This window comes from Rhynchophorus ferrugineus, unplaced genomic scaffold, assembly GCF_030347505.1.
Source record: "Rhynchophorus ferrugineus isolate W39M unplaced genomic scaffold, kcgeb_rfMv2 rfM2, whole genome shotgun sequence".
Classification (NCBI taxonomy): domain Eukaryota; kingdom Metazoa; phylum Arthropoda; class Insecta; order Coleoptera; family Curculionidae; genus Rhynchophorus; species Rhynchophorus ferrugineus.
Window position 1 is genome coordinate 29,302,304 of NW_027472581.1, and position 13,047 is coordinate 29,315,350.

At 32.4% G+C, this 13,047-nt stretch overlaps 1 protein-coding gene across 1 annotated transcript; it reads left to right on the forward strand.

Moving 5' to 3' along the window:
* Positions 1–2,430: 2,430 nt before the first annotated feature.
* On the forward strand, positions 2,431–6,842 carry LOC143191765 (serine protease snk; the record flags this gene model as incomplete). The annotated part of the gene is made up of 3 exons (XM_076397139.1): positions 2,431–2,689; positions 3,886–4,046; positions 6,603–6,842. Coding segments are annotated over 3 exons (582 nt in total), but the record flags the coding sequence as incomplete, so codon positions are not given.
* Between the last annotated feature and the right edge of the window lie 6,205 nt (positions 6,843–13,047).

The window sequence follows — 13,047 nt, forward strand, 5'->3', positions numbered from 1 at the left end:
TACTTTGTCATCTATTACAAAATCATTAAATTTCAATCATCGTCCTAGTACCTATTTAACAATCTACAACTTTAATATAGTTCTAAAAATATGTATAGGCCATGTAGGAATATGAGAAGGACTATCAATTAATATAAGCATCCTTATGAATTTATCAGTGCATAACAGGTTAATATAAAAGTCCCCGGCCTACCATAGTAAAACAATTTTTTTAGCAAAATTAGTTTTTTTTTATTTAACATAATTCCCTTCAAGGGTGATACACCGACTATAGCAATCCTCCAACTTTTCAATACCATTTTTGAAGTAAGATTGGCCTTTTGCTTCAAAATAGGCCTCAGTTTCGGCGATCACCTCTTCATTCCATGAAAATTTTTTCCCAGCGAGTATTCTTTTGAGATCTGAGAACAGAAAGTAGTCGCTGGGAGCCAGATCTGGAGAATACGGTGGATGGATGGATTTTTGCCATCGTTTTCACTGACTGGTAATACGGTGCATTTTCTTGGTGAAGCAGCACTTTCTTTTTCTTTAAATGCGGCCGTTTTTCGGCGATTTCGTCCTTCAAATGGTCCCATAACGCTATGTAATAGTCGCTGTTGATGGTCCTTCCTTTTTTGTGATAGTCCATGAAAATTATTCCATACGCATCCCAAAATACATACGCCATAATCTTGCCAGCCGATTGTTGCGGTTTCCCACACTATGGAACGGGTTCATCGTGGGCAATCCACTCGGATTACTGTCGATTGGACTTGGGCGTGAAATGATGGAGTCATGTTTCATTCATTGTCACATATCGACGCAAAAACTCGGGTTAATTACGCTTAATCATCTTCAAACACTGCCCCGAATCATCAACTCGTCGTTGTTTTTGGTCAAAAGTGAGCTCGCGCGACACCCACTTTGCACAGAGCTTTCTCATACCCAAATATTCGTGAATGATATAAGGTACACGTTCAGTATGATAGGTACTGATAACGAAACTCTAGTTTGGCTAATATAGACCTTCATTCTACTGGTTGCGCTTTAACAATTCTTATTTCAGTGTTTTCTTCAATGCTATCAATACAATAATTCTTCATTTACTTCAATACTTTCTTCCATCAGCTTTCTCGTTGTTGTTGCAAGTTCTGTCTTCTCTGTCAATACAAATTCTTCATTGTCGATGTAAATTCTCTTGTCCCGTTGTTGATGCACAGTTCTTTATCGCTGAAGCTCCTCCCTCGGGTTCTTGGTGATGGTGGACAAGGCTGGTCCAAAAAAACCTTTTCTGTGCCTTGATTCTCTGAGAATATCAGGGTCGAGAACACTCTTCCAGTTAGAAACTTCTCACGCTGATAAAACATGTGCGTTTCGAACTCTTAAAGAATTCCCGAAAATTCCAAGATTTCGGGTCTTCTTAATATTTATGGTTTTGGGTGCCATAAGGAGTCCTCTACCAGGTCTAACATCTGACAGGTTTCGCATAGCCTTGGTACTTGAACCCTCGTTATCCAAAACACCCGACAACGTGCCGATGGGAATACTCTTTGTTGATCACATATGTTGTCTTTAATTGTTATCATTTTGGCTGTTTAATTCCACCAGACGATCAAGATAATGCGAACTTTATGTTTTGTATCAGGTCATAATTATTTTCCCATGTCATAAATATTAGGAACTTCAGTTAAAAGATCTAATAAATTAGACCCTTTAACAATAGAACTGAAATAATTTTACAATTAACGTAACTTAAATTTTACATGAGTCCCAACTATTAATAATAAATTTGCGTGAATGATATGATTTACACGTTCAGTTGATATCTTTAGAGTGTCTGCTTTTTCATTCAATTTCAATTTACGGTCATACAAAATCATTTTGCGGACTTTCTTATGTTTTCGTCGGTAACAACCTCTTTTGGGCATCCACAGCGTTCACCATCTTCGGTTGTCATTTCACCACGTCTAAACTTAGCATACCAATCCTTGATGGTTGATTTTCATGGAACAATGTCCGGAAACTCGACATCAAGCCTTGGCATCAATTGTATTTCTTCGTTCAAAAAGCAAAATTTTATTAACACGTGAAATTCTTTTTTATTCATTTTTTTCACAATAACAAAAGTTGTTTCACTCAAAATGCTATAATTCACAAACTAATGATCCGACAGGTGTTAAATTGATACACGCATCTTTTGAGGGGTTAAATTTAATTTGACGGTAGATCATTACCCTTCTATGGCATTTATTAAGTAATATGTATATAGAATTGTTAACGCTACTCTGGGTTGCATATGATATTTTAGTTACTCTGTGTGTCAATCAATGTCTGTTTTGACAACTATTTTTATAATAATGACTTATGTTATCTTGGCTAATAATTATTCAATTCATGAAAATAATTTTAACTTAATATAAGATTATTCATTGCTATTAATAATAAAAATTATATTATAGGAATCCTCTAAAAACCATACGTATCAACAGTGCGACGCTGGATAATCCTACCGAAGCTTATACAGATATCGAAGTTGAAAAAACTTACATACACCCAAATTATAATCTTTCTTCTCAATATGACGACATTGCTTTGTTGAAATTAAATAAAATTGCACCCGGTTATGCCCGGCCGGCTCAACTACACAATACCACTGATATTCCAAGCAATATACTTACAGCTACTGGCTGGGGAAGGACAGATTTTGCAGGTATGTTAAAAAATTTTTTTAAATTTTCATTTCAAATAAAAAATAATTTAATTGAAATTAATATGATTTTTTAATAGAAAAAAAATTCTAGTTTGTTAGAAAGTAATTTGTATGTTTTGTGAGCAATAATTTTGGTTACTATATTGCCAAATTAGTAAAATCTCTCATATTTATCAGCAAGAAAAAAGTTATATTATAATAATTACTGAAAGCTATAAAAAATCTCTTGTGAAATCTTGAAGTATATTTTCACAGATTGTTCATGCTTTGAGCTTTGATAAGTAGCCTATAATCTTTTAACGATATTGCCAAGGAGCATTTAACATGTCTTCGTTATTATAAAATTATTTAAAGTTTTGTTTTAAGTGGCTATATAAAATAAGTTTCTTCATTGATTTTCAACATTGTAACATTTAAAAGTATCTAAAAAGAAGACTCACGTTCGGTTGAGAGTTAATGAAGAAATGTTAACAAAAAACTGAGTGCCTGCTTTTTTAACTCATCATCATAACATCATTAACTGTATCCGTTCGGATAATACAGAATTTCAACTACTTGAAATCAATAATACAAAAGGCATCTATGGCATCTTTAAATAATAGTTCCAGGGGAAATTGCATTTCGAAAATGGTGCACGTGGCAGAGCGATAATATTACAATCCAAGACTAAAATTTTTTTTAATGATTATTATGCCAATTCTTCTATCTTGATTGCAGTATTCCACTCTAACATATATTAACTTGAAGTCTTTTGAATACGATGTTTAGGGTAAATTATATATTCTGCAATTCTACATTTCCGCCGACATTGTATTAGAAATGAAGCCAGTCGATTAAGATGCGACAATTACTACACACTTAAGGAACAAATCTATATACGCAGATCTATACTCACATACCCTTTGGCTAGAAGACGTAGTGAGCCGCTCCGAAAACAACATGGATTGAGAACATGGAAAGTTTTGAAAAAATCCACAACAGTGATGACATTTTGTGAACAATATTTGAAGTCCTACCGGACCAACCAAACCAAATTGATTCAGATGTGAACACTCTGATAATATAAAGTGAAATATATTTAATTCTCTGATGCGCATTATTCTTGTACATCTTTTCTTTTCCATATGCCAATTGAAATAAGATTTGATGCAACTTTTTAATTTATACCTAAATATATTACTCTATGCATTTTTCAGGTCCAACATCAAATGACTTACTAGAAGTAGTTTTAAAAACATATACGTTCAGTGAGTGCAGTGCATTTTACCGTAAAAACAACCGACTGGCCAATGGACTAGATGACAACACTCAGTTATGTGCGGGAGGGGAAGGTGAAGAAGTCAAGGACACATGTAACGTAAGTTGTATTATAGTATTTTATTTTAGAAACTTTTAGCCAACGATTTGTAGAATATATAATATATATCGCAAACTCTTAATTATTTTCACAACATTTTTCTAGTAAATGGTCGCCACACTCAGAGGGAACAATAATTTTTAAAATATGGCGTTCCCATTTTCAAAATGTGTATTTTATTTTGAAGATTTTATAGTATCCGAATCTTTGTCATTAATGAAACATATTAATTGCAAAAAACAATTTTTTGTAAACTGTAAAGTCAAATAAACATATTTATAACTTGAAAATATGTAGTTGACAACTTTCCGCAGAAATTCTCAATTAATTTATTAGAATTAATTGAGTATCGAGACGTAAGTTGATAACTTATTGCTTAAAATACATATTTTTCAGAATATAACATTTAATAAGGGTAAAACATAATGAGAGCTGTAATATAAACATAGAATGGGGTTATTCATTCCAAGTTGACATAAATACTTTGTCATCTATTACAAAATCATTAAATTTCAATCATCGTCCTAGTACCTATTTAACAATCTACAACTTTAATATAGTTCTAAAAATATGTATAGGCCATGTAGGAATATGAGAAGGACTATCAATTAATATAAGCATCCTTATGAATTTATCAGTGCATAACAGGTTAATATAAAGGTCCCCGGCCTACCATAGTAAAACAATTTTTTTAGCAAAATTAGTTTTTTTTTATTTAACATAATTCCCTTCAAGGGTGATACACCGACTATAGCAATCCTCCAACTTTTCAATACCATTTTTGAAGTAAGATTGGCCTTTTGCTTCAAAATAGGCCTCAGTTTCGGCGATCACCTCTTCATTCCATGAAAATTTTTTCCCAGCGAGTATTCTTTTGAGATCTGAGAACAGAAAGTAGTCGCTGGGAGCCAGATCTGGAGAATACGGTGGATGGATGGATTTTTGCCATCGTTTTCACTGACTGGTAATACGGTGCATTTTCTTGGTGAAGCAGCACTTTCTTTTTCTTTAAATGCGGCCGTTTTTCGGCGATTTCGTCCTTCAAATGGTCCCATAACGCTATGTAATAGTCGCTGTTGATGGTCCTTCCTTTTTTGTGATAGTCCATGAAAATTATTCCATACGCATCCCAAAATACATACGCCATAATCTTGCCAGCCGATTGTTGCGGTTTCCCACACTATGGAACGGGTTCATCGTGGGCAATCCACTCGGATTACTGTCGATTGGACTTGGGCGTGAAATGATGGAGTCATGTTTCATTCATTGTCACATATCGACGCAAAAACTCGGGTTAATTACGCTTAATCATCTTCAAACACTGCCCCGAATCATCAACTCGTCGTTGTTTTTGGTCAAAAGTGAGCTCGCGCGACACCCACTTTGCACAGAGCTTTCTCATACCCAAATATTCGTGAATGATATAAGGTACACGTTCAGTATGATAGGTACTGATAACGAAACTCTAGTTTGGCTAATATAGACCTTCATTCTACTGGTTGCGCTTTAACAATTCTTATTTCAGTGTTTTCTTCAATGCTATCAATACAATAATTCTTCATTTACTTCAATACTTTCTTCCATCAGCTTTCTCGTTGTTGTTGCAAGTTCTGTCTTCTCTGTCAATACAAATTCTTCATTGTCGATGTAAATTCTCTTGTCCCGTTGTTGATGCACAGTTCTTTATCGCTGAAGCTCCTCCCTCGGGTTCTTGGTGATGGTGGACAAGGCTGGTCCAAAAAAACCTTTTCTGTGCCTTGATTCTCTGAGAATATCAGGGTCGAGAACACTCTTCCAGTTAGAAACTTCTCACGCTGATAAAACATGTGCGTTTCGGACTCTTAAAGAATTCCCGAAAATTCCAAGATTTCGGGTCTTCTTAATATTTATGGTTTTGGGTGCCATAAGGAGTCCTCTACCAGGTCTAACATCTGACAGGTTTCGCATAGCCTTGGTACTTGAACCCTCGTTATCCAAAACACCCGACAACGAGCCGATGGGAATACTTTTTGTTGATCACATATGTTGTCTTTAATTGTTATCATTTTGGCTGTTTAATTCCACCAGACGATCAAGATAATGCGAACTTTATGTTTTGTATCAGGTCATAATTATTTTCCCATGTCATAAATATTAGGAACTTCAGTTAAAAGATCTAATAAATTAGACCCTTTAACAATAGAACTGAAATAATTTTACAATTAACGTAACTTAAATTTTACATGAGTCCCAACTATTAATAATAAATTTGCGTGAATGATATGATTTACACGTTCAGTTGATATCTTTAGAGTGTCTGCTTTTTCATTCAATTTCAATTTACGGTCATACAAAATGAAATTCCTTTTTATCCATTTTTTTCACAATAACAAAAGTTGTTTCACTCAAAATGCTATAATTCACATACTAATGATCTGATAGCTGTCAAATTTATACACACATCTATTGAGAGCTAACTAAAAAACATATGGAATTAATTATAGTAGCGCCATCTATGTGTCTGGCCGGGGACTTTTCAATTGACCTGTTAATTAATATTTTATTACATTTTTATAGGGCGACTCAGGAGGACCATTGAGCTACAAAATAGAAGATACACATTATATAGCTGGAATTACATCCTTTGGTAAGGCGTGCGGCTTGGTGAATGTGCCAGCTGTGTACACCAGAGTGTCAGCTTATGTACCGTGGATAGAATCGATTGTACAGATTAAGTGAATTTAATAAATATTTTACCATGTTATTTGTTTATATAATTGTAAAAAATATAATATAAATAAAGTACTTGAAAATTGGGATGCTTATACTTTGATTCATCCAGTTACATTTTACTGTTGTTTATTATAAAAAGGATTATATATTCGTCGTCGAAGATTGATAAGGCACTATATGAATGATATTTAGGTAGACTCTAAGGGTGAAATTAATAATTAATAATTCTTATAGGGCATAATATATATACTTAATAATACGTAATATACTTATATACTAGTTAGTATCTAGTCATGTTATATCAAGACTCCTAAATTTAAAACACTTTCAACCAAAGACTAGCTCCTATGTATCAAGCATCCAACAAGGGCACTAGTCCTACTTATCGTGATGTTGATATTATATTTTATTGCTGAGCATTCGATGTGCTATTGTCTACTACAAACTTACACTTTCGTAAAGGTATTTTATACAGGTATTTTTTAATCAATTTGACGTCGTTATTTTGCCATTATAAGACAGTAAAGTGTTGATATAAGGGGCGTAGGGTCAGACACAAAATGTAATTAATAACACACACAGGGTGGACTAAAAGTATAAGTAATGTATATACAATTTACACAAATGGACACAAATTCAAGTAAACAAAACACACACACCATCACCCACATCGAAGTAGTAATCAACATATATAGGCATATACATCTCAGCATAGGGTAGACTCTATGAAGATAATCGATTTCTTGTAAAAATCCAATTCCAAAAGTTGTGCAGCCCGTACATAGCCGTAAGCTGGGTGAGTTGTAGACAGTAACTCAGTAACAGTGAGCAAGCAAGCTCGAAACTTCTGATAATTCTCGTCCTGGGTCTAACGATGCTGTACCTCGTTCTTGGTGAAACACAAAATAAATTGAATGAGATCAATGTGGATAGAAGCATTTATGATGGCGAGAGGAGAAGAAACTGCTGATTTAGGCGCACTATGCGTGCGCTCATTTCCTGGTATGCTAATATGAAAAGTGATCGACAGTAAACAGTTTATCTTGTAGGTAGTCAAATTGCACGGGTAAATAACAGTCGGTTACAAGTCACTCTTTGTATAACAGTAACACATTAACAATTGAAAAGTCTGTCAGTATATACAGAAATTATTGAGATGTATAGTAGTCGCAATGGCAAGAACCAGATTTGGCTCTTGCCATTGCTTGCCAAAAGTTAGAAATCTGGAAGGTGTTTATATTAAAAAATTAAACAGATTTTATGCATAAAATATATTTCTTTTTATAACCAGGTACATGTCATTCAGATATGAATTGTAATATGAGTAAGTAACCACATGAGTATCGATATTATAAAAATAAAAATCAATCAATCAACAAGTTTTAGAGTACTCTTTACATAAACCAAATCCAAAACAAATTACAAATATAATATAAATTAAAACTTGCCTTGGAACACCAAAAATTAACTTAAATAATATATTATGTATGTGATTCCGGTTACGTAATGTAAATTCTCTCATTTATAACTCAAATGGCTCTTCTTTTTTCTTCTTTGAATATAAGGACTAGAGTTTTGAGAACATTGTTAAACGAACTGTTGCCCTCTTATTCAACGCGGTGTTAATAACATCCCGTTCGTATGTTGTGCAAATCTTCTCTTATACTTCATGCTATAGTTGTAGTATTTCCTGCTTTACTGTTCGCACATCGAGATCCAGATAGATTTACTTTTTGCTCATGCTTTAAGGAATATTGAGCAAGTTAAATAATTTGTTTGGTTTTAAAAACCTATATTTTATTTGATTAAAGATTTTTACAATATAGAACTATCTGTTCAGTTATTAATATTTGATACAGTTTGAAAGAATGGTAAAAGTTAAAAATATTTGTTGGTCCATTGGTTTTATACTCCTTTTTCTTGAGCGTAGGGAATTCCTAGTTAATTCTTACGCATTGCTGTTGCTAGCTGTGCCCGATTATTGAATGCCATATGTTCATATTGGCTTTATGATGGATTTGTGTATCATCATTTTGCCCTCATTACTTAAATAGGTGGTGATCTGTTAAAAAATTCAAAATACGGAGGACGGAGACTCTTGTGGAAGGTTTTCTTTGTATAATTTTACTGAGGGATAGGTATTTTCAGAGTGTAAGTATATGTGTAGATTTGGTTTGGTTTGGCTTTGTTATTCATTGGTTAAACAAATTCTCGATTTTACTCAGATGGCACTAGAGTTGGGATGAAGCAGTTTTTGGGTCAGAGTGCACTGAGAGGACGTCACTGTTATCGGGGTATAGCAGTAACTGTGTTCTCACTAGTTCGAAGATCCGCAGTTTAGGACATTACATTTTTAAATTATGTTCATTGAAAATATGTCTACTCCGTTTTACTAAATTGTTTTTTTTTCTCTATATGATACACTTATGGAGATAATATTATAGTACTTTGTGGCGGTTTATATCCGCTGATAAGGAATAGTTCTGGAACATATATGTTATAATATACATATATACATATATTTTATATTCAGTATAGGCATATGCCAGTCAATTTATCTTAAAAACCATCGTTCAAATTATTCATGTTAAATATAAAAAGTTACAAGATAAAATAAACATTTTTTATGTTTTACATAATATTTTATATTCAAAATGAAACTAAAATTAAGGTAAGCTTAACTCACATGTGTCTTTGATTAGTTGTTTGTTAGTTCTTCCAGCGCATAGTTGTGTCTCATGGTCAATTACTCTTGATAGCTTCTTAACATTTCCGTAGAATGGAATCACTGGCATATTTCCATTCGTGGCATATTGCCATTTTCAGGTTTCGTGTAAAGGTTCTTAACTTAAGCATAAACATTTAATATAACATTAAAAACTATGCAAAACAAAAATGTGTTAATTTCGAACTGTTGCTCTATTAATACTTATTTGATTAACTCTTTAGTTGATTTGTGTGACGAAAATTTCACACCTATACGGATTAACACAATACATAAATAACTATAGTTGTCTGCTCTCTCCAATTCTGATTATGGTCCGCAAGAGCAGAATTTTTTTGCCTAATTAATTTTTCTCAAACATCTGTTTCAGTCACTAATATAAAGATCCAAGAGTTCAATTTAGATTTTAAGATTTCTGATAAATTCGAAATTTTGAAAACATGGTACAGAGGAACAATTTATTCTTGTTTAAGAGATAAAGTTATCGAAACAGTTCATGTTTAGATACATTAAAAAGATTATTAAGAATTTTGTGTAAATTCTGTCGAGAAAAATCTCACCAAATTCGTATCCGGTTTCCTAAGAAGTTGAGATTGGTGCAATATATATTATTCAAAATAATTTCCATCACTTTCTACAACTTTTCCCATTTTTCTGGCAATATGACGATGCCTCATGGAGAAAACAATGTAGCAATGCACTATTTCAATATCTGTTATTTCCCTTCATGGTTTTTTGCAACACCACATCCTTTAAGTTGCTCATTCGATACTAGTAGACATCTGCATAAATAGTATCAGCTACATCTTGTTAATCTCACCATATGCACAGCAATATTTTATGACCCTGAATGACCATAAAATTATTGTCTTGAAATAATTGATTTATCGACTATATTCTCTAAAAGTTATTTGAGAGTCTGAGCCTAATAACAAGTCCAATAATAAGTCTTGCCTTTCATTGTTTTCAAGTTTTTTGTGCCTCCATTCTTTGCTTTGTCATTGACATCAAAATGGATTTGGACGGTAGATTTGTTTAAGTCAAATGACAAAAGGCATAAAACTGGAACGTTCAATTGCAATGAAATTGAGTTAATGTATATACTAAATAACTTAATAATATGAAATATTAATAAGTTATATTTTATGTAAAAAATTATCAATACAATCGAATTTAGTAGTTAGATTATTGAACAGTTCTTTACATCTATACTTTTCATTTTCACCGGCAGATATTGTTGATTAAAATACGTACAAGCACTTAATACAATAGTGCAAATTTGTAAATCGAAAATATGATTGATATATGTTTTTACTAATTAAGATATTTGCAGTATGATTTAGACGAAAAGTGCAATGAATTCAATGTATTTTCGAACGGATGCGATAAAACGAATTAAAAAAAAGTGGAGTTAAAGTTTTTATCGAAAATATATGCAAAATAGAACGAGATTAAAAAAAACAACGATGACTAGTAATAACAAATTTGAATATAAAATAAAATGCAAATGAATATACAAGGGAATTGTAAAGAATGCAATTTATTTTATCTTGTCCAAATCAACATTCCTATCAGGTGCGACGGTTTATTTACCTGCAAAAGTGGTTCTTCCCCAACCCGCAGCAGTGAGTAGTTTGCTTGAAATAGTCGTAGTAGTGTGCAGATTATATCAATGTAACCTTTAATGGGATTCTCCAGAGTACTAGTATTGATACGCACAACTTGAAGTGGATCCCTGGAAATTAATATAAATATTCTTAATAACTAATTGCATGACGTATTGTTAAAAATACCCATTCAGTTGCTATTACGATATTTACGTATATATGCTAATTATAATATAATAGATTATAATATATAATATTATAATATATATATATATATATATATATATATATATATATTATAATATTTGAATATAAATAATTTTGGTTTGGTTTGTACTCCTGAAAGCTGCTTTTTGTTACTCCTAGTAATTCACTTTTTATTAAAAGCATATTAGACTTGTTTTGTTCCTAATTTAATTTTGTGTATATTTTTTATTATTTGGGCTCAGTACCGCCTTCAAAGTGATCAGTTAGTAATAATTAAAATAATATTGTAATTAGATAAATAGGTTTAGGTAGGTATTAAGCTAAATTGTATGTATATAGTAGAATATAAATTTTGTGTAGTGGATAGGTTAAATAAGGGTTTTGTTTATTTTTATTTAGTTATTACAATGATTATTATGTATATATTTTATTGTAAAACGTTTTTTATTCTTGTTAAAAATTTGTGTTTGATTATCTTTTGCTATTTAGTGAGTTACTCATTTATTTCTTGAAGTCACTTTAATTTTTTTGTTAAAACACTTTTTACTCAATAAATTAGGCAATTATTTATTAAGTATTATATAATGGGTAGTCGTATTAGGAAAACTAGGAATAAAGAAACAATGATTGAAAATAAGGAGCGTTTCAGGCCCCGGGATCTTCTACTTAGCCTATGTGATTTGATAAATGTTCTAACCAAACTAGAACAACAACAAAAGGTCGTTGCCCCTTTCGGGAATCGAACCTGCAAACTCCGCGGGTAAGCTAAACGCTCTAGGCACTACACCATAGAGGCAGTTGCCTGCGATATTTCTAGAGCTTTCCATATGACATGGTTAGTGCTTAAAAAGTAATCTGAACGGCTTTTGTATTGAACGACTGAAGACCACTGAAGGTTATAGTGGTCCGATCTCGGCTTTCATCATCAGCGTAATATATACATGGTAATCTATTATTTTTGAACTGACCATTTGTGGGAACTAATTGCTTATAGTAAAAGTACCATCTACCACGGTTGTAATATAGAGAACACTCGTTGAAATATTTGAACAATCTATAAAGAAATTGTAGTGGATTGTAAATTAGAAAATAAAAGCAGCCTTGCTTACATTTTTCAGGTTTTCTCTGATATTAGCATTGCGGCAAACTGCCGATCAATAAAAGAAGCAATTTGTCTAATAGCCTCTTCATTGCACTTGGTTGTGTGAAGTAATACGATTTAAAAACCAGTAACGATTTAGCTTTATATATAACTATGGTGACAAAGGGTTTTTCGGTGTTTTTTTAATGTTGGTGAGGTCAAACACGATCGATGTTTCTTTTCTAATATTTCGGGTAAACGGAAAAGGAATATGTATTAGAAGGAAAAACAATATGTATTAGAAGAGATAGTAGTCAAAAGGAGTTAAATATAGCAAATAACTTGGCTAGTGAAATAATTCGTTGTTCAATTTACTGACTTTATATCAGGCCTATAAATTAATTTTAAATGATTTACACCTGATGGTTTTACAGTGTATTAAATCGCGTTGAATTTATTTGTAACCAATCTCATATTGAAACCTCATTGACAGATTTAACTTTTCAGTATGTGTAATTTTGTCAACATGTAAACAAAAAATTGTTTCAGTGCGTTGAAATGTCTGAATATGTATCGAGTGAATCGGCTGAAAAGGACGACTGAAGGACATTAAAGGCGATTTCAATATGTGAATACTGAGTTTTAAAAGTGGCGATATTCGCACCGAAG